The sequence below is a fragment of the Polyodon spathula genome, chromosome 6, assembly GCF_017654505.1.
Source record: "Polyodon spathula isolate WHYD16114869_AA chromosome 6, ASM1765450v1, whole genome shotgun sequence".
In the NCBI taxonomy this organism is placed as follows: domain Eukaryota; kingdom Metazoa; phylum Chordata; class Actinopteri; order Acipenseriformes; family Polyodontidae; genus Polyodon; species Polyodon spathula.
The window spans coordinates 35,872,294-35,893,427 of NC_054539.1; the positions used below are offsets into that span (position 1 = coordinate 35,872,294).

The window sequence follows — 21,134 nt, forward strand, 5'->3', positions numbered from 1 at the left end:
AATGGCACACATACACAATCCATGTCTTAATTGTGTCAAAGCTTAAAAATCCTTCTTTAACATGTCTCCCCTTCATCTACACTGATTGAAGTGGATTTAACAGGTTACATCAATAAGGGAGCATAACTTTCACCTGGATTCAACTCGTCAGTCTATTTCATAGAAAAAGCAGGTGTTCCTAATGTTTTGTACACTCCGTGTTTGTGTGTGTGTGTGTGTGTGTGTGTGTATATATATATATATGACACACACACACACACACATATACATATACATATATACACACACACAGTGGCTCTCAAAAGTATTTACCCCATTTGACTTTTCCACATTTTATTGTGTTACAGCATGGAATCAAAATTGATTTAATTATGAGTTTTTGCCACTGATCAACACAAAAAAATCCATAATGTCAAAGTGAAAAATAAAATCTCCAGATTGTTCTAAATTAATAAAAAATATAAAACAGAAAATAATTGATTGCATAAGTATTCACCCCTTTTGCTGTGACACACCTAAATAAGCTCTGATGAAATCAATTGACTTTAGAAGTCACATAATTAGTGTGCAATCAAAGTGTTTCACATGATTTCAGGTTAAATATACCTGTCTCTGGGAGGTCCACGGTTGGTTGGTACATTTCTTAACAAAAATTACATCATGAAGACGAAGGAACATTCAAAGCAAATCCAGAATAAGGTTCTTCAAAAGCACCAATCAGGTGTAGGATATAAGAACATTTCCAAGGCACTGAATATTCCCCGGAGCACAGTAAAGTCCATTATTAAGAAATGGAGAGAATATGGCACAACTGTGAATCTGTCTAGAACAGGCCGACCTCAAAAACTGAGTATCCGGGTGCAAAGGGCACTAGTCAGGGAGGCCACCAAGAGGCCTATGGCAACTCTAAAGGAGTTACAGTCTTCCATGGCTGAGCTGGGAGACAGTGTGCATACGGCAACAATAGCCCAGGTGCTTCACAAAACTGGCCTTTATGAGAGAGTGGCAAAAAGAAAGCCATTGCTGAAAAAAACTCACATCAAATCTCAGCTAGAGTTTGCCAGAAACCATGTGGGAAGACTGAGACCAAGTGAAAATATTCTAGAAATTTGTAGAAAATTAATTAAAAAATAAAAACTGAAATAGCTTGGTTGGATAAGTGTCCATCCCCTGTAATAGCAATCCTAAATTAGCTCAGGTGTAACCAGTCGCCTTTAAAATCACACACCAAGTTAAGTGGCCTCCACCTGTGTTAAATTGTAGTGATTCACATGATTTCAGGATAAATTCAACAGTTCTTGTAGATTCCCTCTGCTGGGTAGTGCATTTCAAAGCAAAGACTCAACTATGAGCACCAAGGCACTTTTAAAAGAACTCCGGGACAAAGTTGTTGAAAGGCACAGATCAGGGGATGAGTATAAAAAAGTATCAAAGGCCTTGAATATCCCTTGGAGCATGCTCAAGACTATTATTAAGAAGTGGGAGGTGTATGGCGCCACCAAGACCCTGCCCAGATCAGGCAGTCCCTCAAACTGGATGACTGAGCAAGAAGGGGACTGATCAGAGAGGCTACCAAGAGGCCAATGGCAACTTTGCAAGAGCTACAGGCTTTTATGGCCAAGACTGGTCAAAGTGTGTATGTGACAACAATATCCCAAACACTCCACAAATCGAGTGTATGGCAGGGTGGCAAGTATGGCAGGGTGGCAAGAATGAAGTATTAACTCAGGAGGCTAGAGACTTCTCCAATTATGATTTTTCAGTTTTGCATTTAATATATAATTTTTTTCTCAATAAAAAACTTTTTTCCCCTGAACAGTGTGGAGTATGGTGTGTAGATAAGTGGAAAAAATCCTAATTCAAATGCATGAAACTCTGAGGCACTGACACAAGAAAATGTGAAAAAAGTTCAAGTGGGTGTTATTATTATTATTATTATTATTATTATTATTATTATTATTATTATTATTATTATTATTTTTTTGTTTTTTTAACTTCTAGATGTTACTGAATTCTAGTCCGCAAATGCCAAGCCGTCCCACATGGGCAACAAATGAATCCACAGCATACCCTGTAACCAAGGCAACTGTAAAGACTCTTGCACAGACCACTGAGTGGAATGCTGGAATACGACCAGGGCCTTTTCGACCTCCAGTCCTCAAGATGAGCAAGAAGGAAAAGAAGGCCTCACAGGACACACAGAGAAGTTTTCCCTGTACATTATCTTCCATTCAACAGCTAAATGTGATGATTGAACAAAAAATTAATTATCCTAATGTAAACAGACAGATTACAGGAAGCTGCTTTAGTTGGGTTCATGAGCAGAAAAGATTTTGGTACATAGACTCTGCATGGCTCTGCATCTTGTAGTTTCTTTGGTCAGTGGATAAGATTGCTTCTTCATCAGTAGAATAGAAACAGTCATTTTTCTGTCCCTTGCTTTACCCCAGGGTATGCATAGTGTAGCAATGCAATAATGAAAATGCTGATTTTCAGCACACTAGATCATATATTTCTATACTTTCTAACTACTCATTCTGCCATGGCAGGAACATAAGTTTCCAATTCTACTAAGAATAATATTACTATTTTCAGTAGTGTTCAGAGGTTGCATACCTCTTTTCCCGTGTACATCCAAGCCACGCCGAGCCAGCCCAGTGCAGCTCAGGTTATTTTTCCACTTCAGAGCCCAAGCCATGAAACTGATGTCACATGCAATGAACGCGTCGAGTCGCATTTAATGATGCAGTGTTAAGATGCGCTCGCTGTATTTGATTTGAGAATGCTGGATCTAGAGGTTAGGGTTGTGTTTTTCTGCATTTTCGTTCTTCATATGTTACTATATACAGCCAAGTGTTGCTCTGTGTAAAACATGTTTAGAGGGATCAATGTTTTTCATTGGTAATGCTTGAGTGATTTCCGGGGTGACGTACACTTAAACATTGCTTGTGACCAAATCCTACGAGGATTGCCCCGTGAAACACCCCTGACAACTCAAGCAATCCTATCTAGTCAGCGCACTGGTATATGTTACATGATTGTCTGCTCCAGTGAAACGAAGGGTAAAATGGACACTACGACAGCCAAAGTATATACTTTTATATTGAAGGCTATGATTTTTTTTTAAACAAAGCTACAGTACTCTGCTCACCAGGATTCACATGTTGTTGGCTTGTTGTTACCTTCATTAAATCGTTAATGTTATTTACCAACCCAGGAAAAAAAAAAATTGAACACGATAGTTATTATCACCGACTCAGATTTGGCACGTAGCATGTTGACATCGCTTTTTTTCATTTCTTTAATGTGATTAATAAAGTGTACCGGTAATTTTATTTTAAATGTATGGTGCTTGCTTGTAATTTACAGTAGCGAGTTCAGCAACAGTCTCGGGTCCAAACTGTCAGCAGAGTGTAGATATATTATTTACAATCTCGCTATATGGCCTTCATTGTTTGATTAAATACTGATTAAAATTCTACTTTTAGTCACAATCGCATTATTATTATTATTATTATTACTAGTAATGACAACTACTGTAATAAAAGAAAATCAAATAATAAAACAGTACTAATATTAATAATTTAGCTAATGCCTTTATCCACATGACTTCCTTAATTTATTCCAGCAGCTTATGTTCTTTTTTTTTGCTATAGCGAACAAAAGGCTTTGGACCACAACAGGGTTGTTATAGCGAGGGTGTACTGTATTTAGTATTTGACTTATATGCTTAAGATACGACACTTGCATATTTTAATATATAATGTGTGCACATTTGTTATTTAATTTTTGTTATTTTTCACCTCCCATAGTGTTCAACATTTAAGAGAGTATAAAGAAGTTTGGCTCAGAATCCAATATCGTCCCTTACAAAAAAGTAATATACTGCAAGTATACTTATGCCAAAATTCTCTGGTTTTAGTATACTATTTGTACCACTATACGATCCTATTTTGGCACAAGGATACTTGCAGTATACAACTTTTGTATATTCTTGCATTGCCTCTTGCTAGATATGCACCTCCAGATGCTGACAGATTCTGCTCTGGATCAAAAAGTTATAATGCTCTGCGGCTGCCCGCCAATGTGGATAACTATCGAAAAACTAGTAGAAACTAACTAAAACACAAGTCTGGGAAAAACAAATGGAAGTCTGGAAAAAGTGTATCAACCCTGAGATATTGTACCTATTTTGAGTACAGTGTAATTTGTAGAAATCACAGTCCATAGGTCAATTATGGGCAACTTGACATTTTTGGACACCCAAATGTCTACAATGGACTGCCCAAAGGGCAAGTACCATTACCAAAATTTTGGGAGATATGGAAGGGCTGTATTTTGTGTGTTCCTTTGGGGAGAGAAGTTTTCTTTAAATAAATAATAATTTAGTAATTAAGTAATTTTTCCTCATTATTGTTGGGTAGAGTTTGTAAAAGGACCAGGAACATGCATACGCAAAATTTAAAACCTAAAAGGGATTCTGTACCAGGCTAATTTTGGTTAAAACCAGTAGAAATATAAGAGCAGTTGTAGACTCTCAGGTGGAGTTGCATGTGGCCCCACTAGGAGGAGGATGGTGAACCAGACAAGGAGTGGACAGTAGTTAAAGGGAAAAAAAGGGGGAATAAGGTAGAACTGAGTGCAGGAGGAGAGTAGAGGAGACTCCAGAACCTGCAAACAGCTTTCTTGCTCTTGGGCCACAAGTCAAGTATCAAACAAATAAGCACAATTGGAAAGGTGCTGGGGCCCAAGATTCACACAATTCTTGCTTCTAACATGGCGCCATTTTTTAATAGCTTCGCTCGACTTTAGTGCTCCACTTGAAATGCTCTTTGTATGACTTGAAGTGACTGAGACACACACTCTGAGATACACAGACTGAGGCACACACTGACACACACACTTAGACACACACACACACATGCAGAGACATACACACAAACTGACATACACTGAGACTCGCACACACACACGGAGAAACACACAGAGACGAATAAGAAAGTTTACAAAAGAGAGGAGGCCATTCGGCCCATCTTGCTTGTTTGGTTGTTAGTAGCTTATTGATCCCATAATCTCATCAAGCAGCTTCTTGAAGGATCCCAGGGTGTCAGCTTCAACAACATTACTGGGGAGTTGATTCCAGACCCTCACGATTCTCTGTGTAAAAAAGTGCCTCCTATTTTCTACTCTGAATGCCCCTTTGTCTAATCTGCATTTGTGACCCCTGGTCCTTGTTTCTTTTTTCAGGTTGAAAAAGTCCCTTGGGTCGACAATGTCAATACCTTTTAGAATTTTGAATGCTTGAATTAGGTCGCCGCATAATCTTCTTTGTTCAAGACTGAACAGATTCAATTCTTTTAGCCTGTCTGCATATGACATGCCTTTCAAGCCCAGAATAATTCTGGTCGCTCTTCTTCGCACTCTTTCTAGAGCAGCATTCTTTTTTTATAGCGAGGTGACCAGAACTGAACACAATATTCAAGATGAGTTCTTACTAATACATTCTACAGTTTTAACATTACTTCCCTTGATTTAAATTCAACACTTTTCACAATGTATCAGAGCATCTTGTTGGCCTTTTTTTATAGCTTCCCCACATTGTCTAGATGAAGACATTTCTGAGTCAACAAAAACTGCTAGGTCTTTTTCATAGATTCCTTCTCCAATTTCAGTATCTCCCATATGATATTTATAATGCACATTTTTATTTAAAGTATGCAGTACCTTACACTTTTCTCTATTAAATGTGACTTGCCATGTGTCTGCCCAGTTCTGAATCTTGTCTAGATCATTTTGAATGACCTTTGCTGCTGCAACAGTGTTTGCCACTCCTCCTACTTTTGTGTCGTCTGCGAATTTAACAAGTTTGCTTACTATACCATAATCTAAATCATTAATGTAGATTAGGAATAGCAGAGGACCTAATACTGATCCCTGTGGTACTCCACTGGTTACCACACTCCATTCTGAGGTTTTTCCTCTAATCAGTACTTTCTGTTTTCTACATGTTAACCACTCCCTAATCCATGTACATGTGTTTCCTTGAATCCCTACTGCGTTCGGTTTGAGAATTAATCTTTTGTGCGGGACTTTGTCAAAAGCTTTCTGGAAATCTAAATAAACTATGTCATATGCTTTGCAATTATCCATTATCGATGTTGCATCCTCAAAAAAATCAAGCAAGTTAGTCAGACACGATCTCCCTTTCCTAAAACCAAGTTGACTGTCTGCCAGGATACTATTACCACATAGGTAATTTTCCATTTTGGATCTTATTATAGTTTCCATAAGTTTGCATATAATAGAAGTCAGGCTTACTGGTCTGTAGTTACCTGGTTCAGTTTTGTTTCCCTTTTTGTGGATCGGTATTACGTTTGCAATTTTCCAGTCTGTCAGTACCATCCCTGTGTCAAGAGACTGTTGCATGATCTTGGTTAGCGGTTTGTAAATAACTTCTTTAATTTCTTTGAGTACTATTGGGAGGATTTCATCCGGCCCAGGGGATTTGTTTATTTTAAGAGCTTCTAGTCCCTTTAACACTTCTGCCTCGATTATGCTAAAGTTATTTAAAACTGGACAGGAACTGAATAAAATGTGGGGCATGTTGTCCGTATCCTCCTTTGTAAAAACTTGTGAAAAGTAATAATTTAATATATTTGCTATTTTTTTTCTTCATCTATGATTTTGCCATTTGTATCTCTTAGACATTTAACCTCCTCTTTCAATGTTCTCTTGCTGTTGTAATATTGAAAAACATTTTGGAATTGTTTTTAGCCCCCTTAGCAATGTTCATTTCTATTTCTCTCTTGGCCTTTCTAACTTCCTTTTTGACTTGCGTTTGCAGTTCCATGTTCTCTTTCTGTGTGCTTTCTTTTTAGTTCCTTTTAAATGCTCTATGAAGTGTCTTTTTTCGCTGAATATTTTTTTTAATTGATCTATTAAACCATTTTGGCAATTTAGTTTTACATTTAGATTTGTCTACTTTAGGAATGTAATTGTTTTGCGCCTCTAATACTACATTTTTGAAGAACAGCCATCCTTTTTCTGTGGATGTTTTCTCTATTTTACTCCAATCTACTTCTGTTAGTCTCTGTTTCATACCTTCATAGTTTGCTTTTCTAAAATTGTAAACCTTAGGTTTAGTCATTACTTTTGGGGATTTAAAAAACACTTCAAATGAGACCATGTTGTGGTCTGGTTTGCTAGTGGTTGTCTGACCTCTGTTTTAGTTATTCTGTCTTCATTATTTGAAAAGACTAAATCAAGGCATGCCTCTAGTCGGTGCCTTGACAGATTGTGTTAGGTAGCGGTCATTTGTCATTTCCACCATTTCAATTTCATCCGTCGTGCTCCCCACCAGGTTTTCCCATTTTATATGGGGGAAGTTGAAATCCCCCATTAGTGTGGCTTCTCCTTTGGTACTCGCATTTCTAATGTAATTGTATAACAGATTATTGTGCTAACCGTCTGAATCTGGCGGTCTATAGCATGCTGCTATTATTCTGCCCTTTGAATTTTTGTCCGTTATTCTGGCCCATATTGATTCGGCTTTATTTTCTTTGTCCAGGTTTAAGACCTGGGCTTCAAGACTGTTTCTTGTGTATAGCGCTACCCCCCCCCCCCCCCCTCCTCTTCTTCAAATACACAAACTGACACACACACTGCAACACACAGTCTCAGTGCATGTGTGTGTGTCTCTGTGTGCGACTGTGTGTGACTGTGTGTATCAGTCACTTCAAGTCATACAAAGAGCATTTCAAGTGGAGCGATAAAGTGGAGCGAAGCGATCAAAAAAGGCACCAAGTTAGAAGCAAGAATTGTGTGACTCTTGGGCCCCAGCACCTTTCCAATTGTGCCTATTTGCTTGATGCTTGACAAGATTGGATTAATTGCTTCAGCTAACTTGGACTTTGAGTAGAAGGGACTTTTGGACAATATTGAATGTGTAAACCTTGTATTGTTTTAGTTGCAAATGTACATCCACGAGTGGTGAAAACAGATATTGATATTTACATACGTACTAAACAACAGTGTTTTGAATGGTTAAAAAGGTACAGATGCATGTCACTGCTAAAGGGTAGTATATTAACACATTTTAATGCTGAAAAAAACCATTATTCTCCTTGTTATAGAGGTATTATGAAGTTAGGCCAATGTAAGGCAGTTGTAAAGCATTCAATCTCTTGATAAAAGGCCATGTCAACAGATTATTAACAGACTATTTTGTTCACCCTCTGAATCTGGCGATCTATAGCATGCTCCTATTATTATGCCCTTTGAATTTTTATCTGTTATTCTGACCCATATTGATTTGGCTTTATTTTCTTTGTCCAGGTTTAACAACTGGGCTTCAAGACTGTTTCTTATGTATAGCGCGACCCCTCCTCCTTTTCTGTCCTGCCTGTCTTTCCTATACAGTTTATACCCACAAATATTATATTCGTCCCCAACACTCTCAGACAACCAAGTTTCTGTAACACGGATCACATCATAGTTACTTGTTAGCGCAGTAGCTTCAAGTTCTAAAATTTTGTTTCTGATACTTCTAGCATTTAGATATATACATTTAATGGTTGTCTTACTAGAGTTGTTGTCCTTGTTTTGATGCGGTCTCCCTTCTGTTTTTTTGTTGATTTCTCCCCCCTTCCTTTCTAGTTTAAATGCTTCTGAACCTGCTTGAGGATCTTTTCTCCAAGTAGACTGGTTCCCTTTTTATTTAAGTGCAGTCCTTCCCGTTTATACAGCTAGTCCTCGTTGTAGAATGTGGTCCAATGATCAAGATAGGTGAAGCCTTCCCGTGTGCACCACGTCTTCAGACATGCGTTTTGATTAATTATTTCCAGCTGTCCATATGGTCCTTTGCAAGGTGCCGGTAGTATACCAGAAAATACTAGTTTTGGTCTTGCTTTTAATTTCCTTCCTAGCTCTCTGAATTTGTTTTGCAGGGATTTTGGTCTGTCTCTTCTAATGTTGTTTGTACCGGTGTGGACGACTACTACCGGTTCGTCTCCTGTTCGTTCTAGGAGCCTGTCCACGTTCTCAGTGATGTGCTTGACAGAGGCTCCCGGAAGGCAGCACACTGTTGTAGTAAGGGGGTCCAAACTGCGAATTGAACTTGCTGTGTTTCTCAATATGGAGTCCCCAACAATCATGACCTCCCTTCTTTTTGCTGTCTGGTCACCACTGTCAATGGGGTCTTGGATGTTGTTCCTTTCGTTCTCTTGTTGGTTTTACTCATCAAAATTTTGAAGTGACTCAAATTTGTTGGTTGTTTTGATTTCTGGTGGTTGTATTTGATGAAGTTTATTTTTTTCCCTGCTTCTGCCTACCTGAACCTAGCTGTTCTGACCACCACCTTCTGTCTCCCTGGTGGCTTTCATTCTGTTAGGGGTGGTGCAGACTTCCATGAATTGTGGGTGTGCCAGCTCCTTAAGATCCTGTTGCTGTCTCATTTCTTCCAACTTCATTTCTAGCATACTTACTAGTTTATGCAAGTCCTGGATCGCGCAGCACTTTATGCACACTTGGTTTAGCTCTGCTGGGTTTTCTCGGATTTCCCACATCATGCAGGTGTCACAGATTACTGGCTTGAAGACCATGTTGATGTTTTTTTTTTTTTTTTTTTTTTTTTTTTGGAAGTTTAGTGCAGCCGTCAACCTGGTTTCTTACTGCTTCTAAACTGCTCTGCACTTTTCCACGCCTGTACTTCTCCCACGCTGTCGCTTCTACTCGCTGTCGCTTCTTCTACTTGCTTGTTTGTTATCAGAAAAACACACACGGCTATTTGACTTTCAGCTACAGTGTTTCCCCAATGTCCTGTTTTCTGATTAAAGCAATTAAAGATGCAATTTCTCCTTACTGCTTCTAAACTGCTCTGCACTTTTCCACGCCTGTACTTCTCCCACGCTGTCGATTCCACTCGCTGTCGCTGGGAACAATAGATAAATACAAATAAGCAATAACTACAGCTTTTGCCATCATTTAAATACATAATAAATCACAACAAACAAATACAAAATAATAAATTGCACAAGGGCGGAGGGGTACCCCGTTCCAAAAATAAATAAACAAATGTACAGGGCTCCTCGCCCTGTTACATAGGCATATTATATAAACATATGTAAGCAATCAATGAAAAACAAATATTTAGAAGGATATTGTATATAAACCAGCAAAACAAATATTGCTGTACAGAAAAGTTAATTAATTTACCACAAAAGCTATTCAAAGATGAACATTGCTTTTTATTGCAAATCTTAGTTTGATTTTTGTAAAGTTGCCTCACAAATGTACAGTAATTTGCCATTGTGAAAAAGTAATTATATTTTGTAAATGTGATATATTCAAACTATTCTTTTTTTTCCAGAAATCTTGCTCTACTGAGCGGGGAGATGGACTTGCTACTGTTTTTTGTAGTGAACTTAGAATGAAACAGGAAATTGTTGGAGGTTATTCATCTTTTGAAGTTTTAACCTTGACATTAAAGAGTCTATTAGCTGTTAATATTGTAATTATTTATCAACCACCTAAGTCAAACCTGCTATTTCTGACTGAGTTTGGGGATATGCTATCTATATTGACAATTAAAAATGACAGGGTTCTTTTATTGGGTGGTTTTAACCTTCATGTTGACATTGATTAGAGGCTACTGGATTCCTTACATTATATCCTGTATGTCAACTGTCCTACGCATAATTGCGGCCATACTTTAGATCTGGTCATTTCTCGTGGTTTAGTTGTCAAGAACATCATAACCCTAGAGCTTACTATTTCTGATCATCTTGACATTCTTTTTGAGGTGAATCTGCCAGTATCTACAAAGACTGTGGACTGTACATTTAAATCCCGGGTAATTCATTGTTCAACTGCTGTCGGGCTCTCCTTCACTTGCAGGGGACTGGTGCAGCTCTCCCTCTCGCTCTGGGGACTGTGGTGGAACCTCTCCCTCTGGCTCTGGAGGCAAAACCAGCAAGTATTCTTCTGCTGCTGGTAGAGATGGGGACAGCAGGCATTCTTCCTCTGCTGGTGGAGGTGGAGGCAACAGGCATTCTTTCTCTGCTGGTGGAGATGGGCACAGCAGACATTTTTCCTCTGCTGGCGAAGATGGGAACAGCTGCATCTCGGCCTTTGAAAAAAATCTACACTACAAGTATAAAAATGGAAATAGGGGATGAAGACTTTGAAAGGATGTTGGGGATATGGTGGAGTCATCATCAAAAGTATCTTGCCAATATGGTGAAGCAATTAAAAAAGCAAATAAAGTGTTAGGTTATATTGCAAAAAGTGTGGAATACAAGTCTAGAGAAGTTATGCTAAGATTACACCGTGTAACAATTTTTTTTTAATTTTTTTTTTGTTCCTGGGTAGTAAGTGTTATTTCCTAATTGCTTATGCCTCAAAAGTATAGAAAATGGCTATTATTCCCCACAAACTTTGCTTTTGTGACCAGGACAGTGATATTTCAAAATATCACTATTTCCAATGGGAAAACGGGCAAATGTGTGTCTTTTCGTTCACATAAAGTCAGTAAAAAACACAACATATGAATCCAAATTAACATGTATTTATACTAAAGTAATACAAAAATGACTACAAAAGATTTAGAAGTGAGTAGTTTTTCGAGATTTACGATTATACTCTGAGTCAGATTCAGATGTGTTGTGAGCGTCACAGTTTGGTTCTAACTCAGTTCAACAAATAGCCAGTGGAAAACCACCTGGCCCCAGGCCCTCCAAGCTCAAATGTGCCAGTGGAAAAGTATGACTGGACTGAGCAGGATGTGATGCCACCGGAACAGGAAGTGTCAGTATAGCAGGCAGGCAGGATCAAACAAAACCAAAATATGCTTTTTAACCACTCTTTATTTGAAGTCCAGACTGGCAGGAAGAACAGGCAAAATAAAGTTTAAGAACAGTTTTGAAAAATAAACAAAAACCCAGACTCATCAGCCATTATATATATACAGCAATAAGGGCAAACCAGCCCTTTACACAGCTTGCTGTGATAGCTTGTATTAGCATCACACTGAACTCCAGCCTACCTCTTTGCACGAGTGCTTCAGTGCTCCCTTTTATGTCTGTGACAGACCTAACTAGTGTCAATCAAAATTGTCAGTTGTGCTTATTGACATTCTGTACCTGGCAGATCTCGCACAGACCTGACTACTATATGGGAAGCCATTAGCTCCCTGTTAATTAAGTAACCCCTGATTTTACCTGTGGAGGAATAGGCAGCTCCTCCAAAACCATCCAGCATCTTTTGGCAATTAACAAATAAATAACAAAAATTAGCCAACTGTACGCTTGAAGAGGGGCATGGTCTGCTAACCTTGTCACAGAGACATAACTGTTTAAATGGGAAGTGAATAGCAAGCTTGTAAAAATTGTGACAAAGCTGGGAGGAGTGTACGACACACACTGCAGCCATCTAGAAAATTAAAAGTGATTTAGACAACAAACAAAATCATTTTCTTTACATATTTCCTGTGGCAGAGCTGGTATACGTAAGGGATAACACACGACAGGGCGTGGGCTGTGTTGCATTAACATGGAGTGCCTTCATACCAACAAAGCCGTTTTAAAGCCAATTTTATTGTATATTCTTCCACTTTGGAGAAAAAAATATTCCATCAGACACGGTTAAACTGAAGGTTTTCAACATTTCTAGCAATAAATACAATAATAGAATACCATTTTATCCCAGCTGGGATCAAAATAATTAATTGTAGCCCTGTCCAGCTACTTGCCTCAAATACCTGAAGCTAGTTAAAACGAGAGTACGCCCAGCCAAGAACATGCTAGGCCAGGGGAAGCGAAATGTAGTTGACTTCATTTTTTTTTTTTTATTATTATTATTTTATTATTTATTTTTTTTTTTTACTTGTTTAAATATTTTTTTTTTAACACCATGCAGAAATAATAAATGTTACAGCAAACAAAGTAATTTGTTATTAAGCAAACATTTCGTTGTAAAGGGTTAATCCAATGTTACACAGGTGTCCATAAAAACAAGGGGGTTTGTATATATATATATAATATATATCATATATTATATATATATAATATATAAAATCTATATTAGTATTATGAATACTTATTTATAATATATAAATGCCATTTTTAAAATGTGAACCAAGAAAAACCTATATTGCTAATTAATAACTGCTAGTAAAATAAGATTAGAATTTACCAAAGGTTATAAAAGCATCTTTTTGACATGGTAAAAGGCCAAGGCATAAAGATATTCATGCAATAAGTAGGGCTGCAACGAAGGGTACATTTTGACCTTTAAAGGTTCGGAACACATTACTGAAGTAAGGTTCGAACCTTCAGTGGTACATAATTTGCATAATTTACTGGTGATGTCATCATAGTTATTTATATTTGATTGAATTGTTTTTTAATTATAGGTAATCCATATAAATGTAATAAAACATTGATTGACATGCAGTTTAAAACATTGATTGACATGCGTTATATAGAACATTAATCATGTTTTTATAATTAAAATAAAAATACATGTTTATGTACACGTAGTTGATGCTGCTTGCGACATACTATATACAGTAAGCTTGCATTGCAGCAGCACCGACTGCAGCAGACTTAGGCAAAACAAAGCTTTATTTAACAGTCACAGTCCCAAGCAGCTTGTCAGTCACATTTTACTACTACTAAAAATAACTAGAGTTGCTAGCAACTATAAAGGCTTCCAAGAAAACACGGTTCAATCATCACAAATAATCGCTTATACAGCTCGCTACTTTTCCTATAATTAATGGGCAACTTAAGTTGTACCATGTACAGAGCATAAGTTTAAGTGCACTGATCTGTGTTAGATACAGCTGCGGAGCTATAGGTCAATTTGTGGGTTTTGAACCTTAGCAGAGGTCAAAGGTCATAGTTAATGACTTTTTTATACAGCACGTATGACTTCTTATATGTGTTCCATATGAACCACGACTACCTGTGAGGCGCAAGGAGCCAGATTTTTGCTTGACGTTTTGGAGAAGTCAAAGGTCGCGGGTGATGATCTTTTTCATAGAGCACATATGTCTTCCTATACGTGTTCCATTATAACTATGACCCCATCGGCACACCCGAGATAAAACTTAAACGTTAATTCTAATATGGCCGCCAATCTATGTGACCAATCTGCTTTCGATTTTAGCAGTTGTTATTTTATTATGGGACGCACAACTGTACCAACATTGAAGAGCATACCTGCAACATTGTTCTTGTTATGGGTTATAAAAGTTGGTTTTCAATTATCAATATGGCCGCCAAACCATGTGACCAAAACACGCCATTTTGAAATCGACAGTACTTCACATTACCGTCTACTACCATACTCTGTTTCATGTCTCTAGTATGGATTTAGTATGGATCATTGCAGTATGGATTTATACTTTAATATTTGTAAATATAGTTTTCATGAAATTGTTATTTTGCTTGCTGCATCCATGTTTTTTAACGAAAAAGCGGGTATTTTACAAAACATAGAAAGGACCATGTCATGACAATTTTGGTGCTGATCAACCTTGCGGTTTAAGACAAGAAGATCTTCGAATATTTTGTGCAAATCCAACACAGCGAGCAAACCAACCGTCCAATTGATTTACTTTCAACGTTTTCTTTTTATAGGCCATTCATGCGCTATATGCGGACATTGTCAGATCTCCATCTTAAGTCGTTTTTGTCAACAAGAGTTTTGAAAATTGTCCAATATTTTCATGAGATGTAGCCTAGTGGCCAAACTGTGAACTTTTTCCACTCGGGACGCCAGTCTGGTTGTCCACACATAGGCATCTACTTACCTATGCGTTTTCATGAGTCTGCAACAAACTTTTGGCAGAATAATAATAATAATAATAATAATAATAATAATAATAATAATAATAATAAACAGCAATAATAACAGGCTTCCCAGCCTTTGGCTTGGAAGCGTAATAATATGAACATACGCTTGTCAAGTGACCCCGGAGAGTGGTTGTGCCTCCATGATACATCAACAGCCGCATACTCAGTTTGCATTCAACTCCAAACAGCAGAGAGATTTTGAGACATTTCTTTCAATACAGCTTACGCTATTTTAGCTGTCGAGATGGCGAATTTAGAAATTAATGGTTTGCTTCTGGATAACACATGGTGGAGGGGTGAAGGACGAACAGTGAACCCCCCCCCATTGTACTCTGCTCCAATACTTGGCAGCAGTGCCATATAGAGTCACTGCGTATAACGATTTATTAGTGGATTTTAATAACTTAACTTTTGTTTAAGTTAATATGCGTTATACAAATCAAAACATCGAATTTTGCATACGAGTGACATTTAATGTGTGATTTATAGTATTCACACATTGTCAAATGGTTTCTGTTAAGAAAAAAAAAAAAAAAAACATACAGCATGTGGATGCTGCCTGACGAACCTGTGAAGGTTTAAAACTACCTTCGAAAAAATACCTAGCAAACGAACCTTCGAACGTAGCCCTAGTAATAAGACACACTTTTAATTAATAATACAGTTAAACAAATCATGAGGAAATTAGAAACCTGGTAACATTTTGGATTATATTTGTATTTAATTATTTTCTCTTATGACTAGCCTGTATTATATTTAAATGATTGTTTGTTTTTTATGCTTTTGTAGCAGCACCGCTGTTTGAGAGCAAGCCATGGCAAGTACTTCACTCAGAACATGGATCAGATCAAGAATAACAACCAGGCACGTAGAAGAGTTTTCCCTCCTGGTAGGCTTGAGGACTATAATTAAAATGCCAATAATAATGTGGCTACAGAGGTACCCAGTATTTACATATTTTTCTTTTCTTGACATTCATCAGGTAGACAATATTTCTTAGCGTGGTAAAACACTTGTATTGAGAATTATTTTAATATATAGTACATTGGGCCTACATATGCATATTTTCAAGGGGTAATAATATCAATGTGAATTGTTAAAACATATTTTGGAACCACTGTATATTCTGTAAAACACACAGTAGCTAGTGGATACTTCTCTCCAGACCAAAAAGTATCCCTGATTAGTAAACTATACAGAACACTATATACTTAAAAATGTGTTAATTTAATTGTTAACAAATATTCCATCACCATGTTCACAAACTCCTGTGCAACCTTTGCACCAGTTGTTATTAAAACATACAAAATAATGTGCTTATACATACATTCTGTTATTAATGTAAAGCTGGGTTGTTTCTTAATAATTGTGAGCTCTTGATATAAAGCTTTTGCACATCAACAAAACCTTATTAAATCTGGAAACAGACAACTTGTGTAATGGGACGGGAAAATGGAAATATGTAAAGTGTAATCACTTAATACAATAAAGTAGCCATGGAATCTTTTTTTTTTTTTTTTTTTTTTTTGCTATTAGGAAATTCTGTTTGTGTTTCAGATGTGTTGCTGAAGCTCTGTTATGCTGTGTGATGTGTCTGCAGGTCATTATTTGTTTACTTTAATACACTTTAAAAAAAACACAGTTGTATCAGTTTAACCCAAGAATTTACAATTGTAGCACAAATAGATTTATACTTTTCATTTGAGTAAGCATAAATACAGTCAAACCCTTTCATATCAGTTTTAACAGTTAACTTTATCAAGAGGATAAAATTACAGCATATATTTTTTTTTTTTTTTTTTTTTTTTTTTTTACTAATCCATATATATGGACTAATAAGGGCCGGACTAAAATACTACTGTTTCGTTTGAATATCAGTGAATGAGTATTATTACATACAACTACTACTAGTACTAATAATAATAAAAATATGTATAATACTAACAGCAATAATAATAATAATAAATAACACTAGTAATAATAATTGAGGCTGTGTGGTCCAGTGGTTAAAGAAACAGGCTTGCAACCAGAAAGTCCCCTGTTCAAATCCCAGCTCAGCCACTGACGCATTGTGTGACCCCAAGCAAGTCACTTAACCTTCTTGTGCTCCATCTTTCAGGTGAGATGTTGTTATAAATGACTCTGCAGCTGATAAATAGTTCACACACCCTAGTCTCATATCTTGTAAAGCACTGTGCGATGGTGGTCCGCTATGAAAGGTGCTACAGTGGCTTGCAAAAGTATTGACCCCCTCTTGGCATTTTTCCCATTTTGTTGCCTTACAGCCTGGAATTAAAATTGATTTTTTGGGGGTTTGTATCATTTGATTTACACAACATGCCTACCACTTTGAAGATGCAAAATGTTTTTTATTGTGAAACAAACAAGAAATAAGACAAAAAAACAGAAAACTTGAGCATGCATAAGTATTCACCCCCCCAAAGTCAATACTTTGTAGAGCCACCTTTTGCAGCAGTTACAGCTGCAAGTCTCTTGGGGTATGTATCTATAAGCTTGGCACATCTAGCCACTGGGATTTTTGCCCATTCTTCAAGGCAAAACTGCTCCAGCTCCTTCAAGTTGGATGGGTTCCGCTGGTGTACAGCAATCATTAAGTCATACCACAGATTCTCAATTGGATTGAGGTCTGGGCTTTGACTAGGCCATTCCAAGACATTTAAATGTTTCCCCTTAAACCACTCGAGTGTTGCTTTAGCAGTATGCTTAGGGTCATTGTCCTGCTGGAAGGTGAACCTCCGTCCCAGTCTCAAATCTCTGAAAGACTGAAACAGGTTTCCCCTCAAGAATTTCCCTGTATTTAGCACCATCCATCATTCCTTCAATTCTGACCAGTTTCCCAGTCCCTGCCGATGAAAAACATCCCCACAGCATGATGCTGCCACCACCATGCTTCACTGTGGGGATGGTGTTCTTGGGGTGATGAGAGGTGTTGGGTTTGCACCAGACATAGCGTTTTCCTTGATGGCCAAAAAACTCAGTTTTAGTCTCATCTGACCAGAGTACCTTCTTCCATATGTTTGGGGAGTCTCCCACATACCTTTTGGCGAACACCAAACGTGTTTGCTTATTTTTTTCTTTAAGCAATGGCTTTTTTCTGGCCACTCTTCCATAAAGCCCAGCTCTGTGGAGTGCACAGCTTAAAGTGGTCCTATGGACAGATAGTCCAATCTCCGCTGTGGAGCTTTGCAGCTCCTTCAGGGTTATCTTTGGTCTCTTTGTTGCCTCTCTGATTAATGCCCTCCTTGCCTGGTCTGTGAGTTTTGGTGGGCAGCCCTTTCTTGCCATTTTTTGCCAATAATGGCTTTAATGGTGCTCCGTGGGATGTTCAAAGTTTTGGATAATTTTTTATAGCCCAACCCCGATCTGTACTTCTCCACAACTTTGTCCCTGACCTGTTTGGAGAGCTCCTTGGTCTTCATGGTGCCGCTTGCTTGGTGGTGTCCCTTACTTAGTGGTGTTGCAGACTCTGGGGCCTTTCAGAACAGGTGTATATATACTGAGATCATGTGACACTTAGATTGCACACAGGTGGACTTTAACTAATTATGTGACTTCTGAAGGTAATTGGTTGCATCAGATCTTATTTAGAGGCTTAATAGCAAAGGGGGTGAATACATATGCACGCACCACTTTTCCGTTATTTATTTTTTTGAATTTTTTGAAACAAGTTATTTTTTTCATTTCACTTCACCAATTTGGACTATTCTGTGTATGTCCATTACATAAATCCAAATAAAAATCCATTTTAATTCCAGGTTGTAAGGCAACAAAATAAGAAAAATGCCAAGGGGGGTCAATACTTGCGCAAGCCACTGTATATAAAGATAATAATAATTATCTGCTTTTATTTTTATTGTGTAAAATATTGAAAAACACGGACGTGAGTTTGAAAGAAAACTCTCTCTCTCACACGCACACACACGTTTGTATTCCTATACTTGTGGGGACTTCTCATTGACTCACTATATTTTTTTATTTACTATTTCTAACTCCAGTCAGACAAAACTCCAAGTTGGCAACAAACTAAATATTTTGGCACCTATTTTTTTTTGAAAGGCATATTTCGTTGTTAAAAAGGTGTTTTACAAAGTGGGAATGTCACCACAATGTCATGTTTTCAGGAAGTTACTATTTTTGTGGGGACAAGATAAACACAACCCCACCCCCACCACACCCACACCCTGAGAACTACAAGCAACCCACACTCTCTCTAATTACATTTGAATTTGCTTGGGTTTCAGAACTGCCCTTGTTCAGGTATATTATTGAAATGACCGGGAGTTAGGAGTTGGAACAGTTAGAGCCCTGGTAAATTTGAACTGATTTAATTACAGCATGAGGAAGTCACACCCGAGTCTGGAGCTCTACTTGTATATAAGACCCATAATAAAATATGCATTGATCAGTTTCCATCAGTATGGTTCAGTAGGTAGCAGTGTGTGTGAATCATACAGGCCACGGTATCTTACAGGATCAGATGAGACAGCTTCCCGTGTATTTATAGAACCACAGCATCTCCTGAAAGATTTAATTATGGTCATCTTTTATAAGAGTGGTGTCGACAACCTTTTTTATTTCACTTCTACTAACCTTCTGTAAAACCCTCTCCAGTGGGTTTGGACATCTTGCCAACTATCGTCAACTTCTTCCAAAACCTGGAATTAAAACAACACATACATGAACAAAAAAAAAGAACACAACAGCATTGTCAGCAGCACTGAGACATGCTGCGTGTGCTCTGTTCAAGACACAGGCATACATGGAAGTGTGACAGATGTACAGACAGGCAGGCAGGCAGAGGAGGCAGACACTGCCAAATATCCCCACAATCTGATCAAGCTAAATTGTGTTAATATAAAGTTTAATCACACTTGGCTGAGCGGTTTTGGGTTTTCTAGATGTATGGAACAGTGTAAAGTGCGACACACAGTATATGTACGTACTGCAGCCTCCACTGTGTCCCAGTCCCCAGGGGTTTCATGAGAAGTTTATTTCAACTAATACCTGACAACAGGTAGGTAATTTCAACTGCATCTTAACTGAAGGCGCAGTTTGATCAATATGCCTAATGGTGCCGGTACAGCTGTGGCCAAAATTTTAGCATTAACTAGAATCGTAGGATAACAATATATGAAAATAATCTAGATCTTTTATTTAACATCATGTCATCAAAAGAAATTACAAAATTATATCGTTAAAGTCTACCATAGCCATAATAGTAGTACATTTGTCAGTTTTTCGTGAAGTATATGGAAAACTGCATAGCGGCATATAATTCAGTATGTTAGCGTAACATTATTCAGCAGGTTTCACTCTACTTCATGAAGCAAAAAATGAGTTCATTCTATATAGAGGGTGATGCTGAACATTGGGCCAGAACTGTAGGTCAGTATGACTGAGGATCCATACTGAAAGCAGCTTTCTCTTCTCAGGGATCTCTGAACCCCTCTCTGCCCCACCTCTGGCCACCTGGGCCCCCCCTTCATGATGCTGTCTGCGTTAATGATGTCATCGTGTTCAAAGCAGGCCTGATTTGGCCCAACCCTGTTCAATATAAATCTGACTATCAGAGTGAACTTGTCAGCATACTTTTTCACATGTGGGCACTGGGTGTTGCATAACTTTCTTTAATAAATAAATGAAATAAGTATCGAACTTTTGTGTTATTTGTTCACTCAGGGTCCCTTTTATCTAATATTAGATTTTGGTTGAAGATCTGATAACATTCAGTGTCATGTCTTCCTGGCTCCCTCTTCCAGGGCTCCAGCTGAACTGTAGCGGAGGGATCTGGTCTTCTTACCTCCCCCCCACCCTTGTTCAAGGATGGCAGCTCCCCTTTGTGGGGTTCCAGCCATCGTACTTCCTGCCGCAAAAGTGCGGCTGGGGGAGCTGGTCTCCTGACCGCCATTCCCCCTTATTTGTAGCCGGCAGCCCCCTTTTCTGAGGCACAGGCCCCAGTGCTTCCTACGATCCTGCAGGACTAGTAGTGGCCCCAGGCGAAGCAGAGCCCTCAGTGACCCCAGGCGAAGCAGAGGAGAGACAGGCTGTAACGATCACTCTGCACAACTGAGAAGCAGTTGTACTGTCCTCCCTAAGGAGATACTAATGGCCCAATATCTATAACTAAGTCAGCAAGAGTGACAGACAGCAAAAGCAAGGATGTCAGAGGTGTCAATTTCACAAACAAATGGTTTATTGTTGTGAACTATAATGTAATAAATTAAATATAAGGACAACAACTTATTACAGAGAACAGTT

The 21,134-nt window shown here is 38.1% G+C and overlaps 1 protein-coding gene across 8 annotated transcripts in view; it reads left to right on the plus strand.

Annotated features, from left to right (window-relative positions):
- The window catches only part of fbxo16 (F-box protein 16), an 82,298-nt gene extending 61,851 nt beyond the window's left edge, over window positions 1-20,447 (plus strand). For 3 of the 8 annotated variants that reach the window (XR_005950482.1, XR_005950484.1, XR_005950483.1), the window contains 4 exons: window positions 2,002-2,215; window positions 15,645-15,719; window positions 16,413-16,455; window positions 20,309-20,349. Coding sequence is in view for 5 of the 8 variants with exons in the window: in XM_041252794.1 (XP_041108728.1) it covers window positions 2,002-2,215; window positions 15,645-15,712 (282 nt within the window). In the remaining 3 variants the exon portion in view is untranslated. Of the gene's footprint in view, window positions 1-2,001; window positions 2,216-15,644; window positions 16,362-16,412; window positions 16,456-20,308 lie in introns of those variants that run through there. The other 5 variants (XM_041252794.1, XM_041252795.1, XM_041252797.1 and 2 more) reach the window with 5 other exon arrangements.
- The last annotated feature ends 687 nt before the right edge of the window (window positions 20,448-21,134 follow it).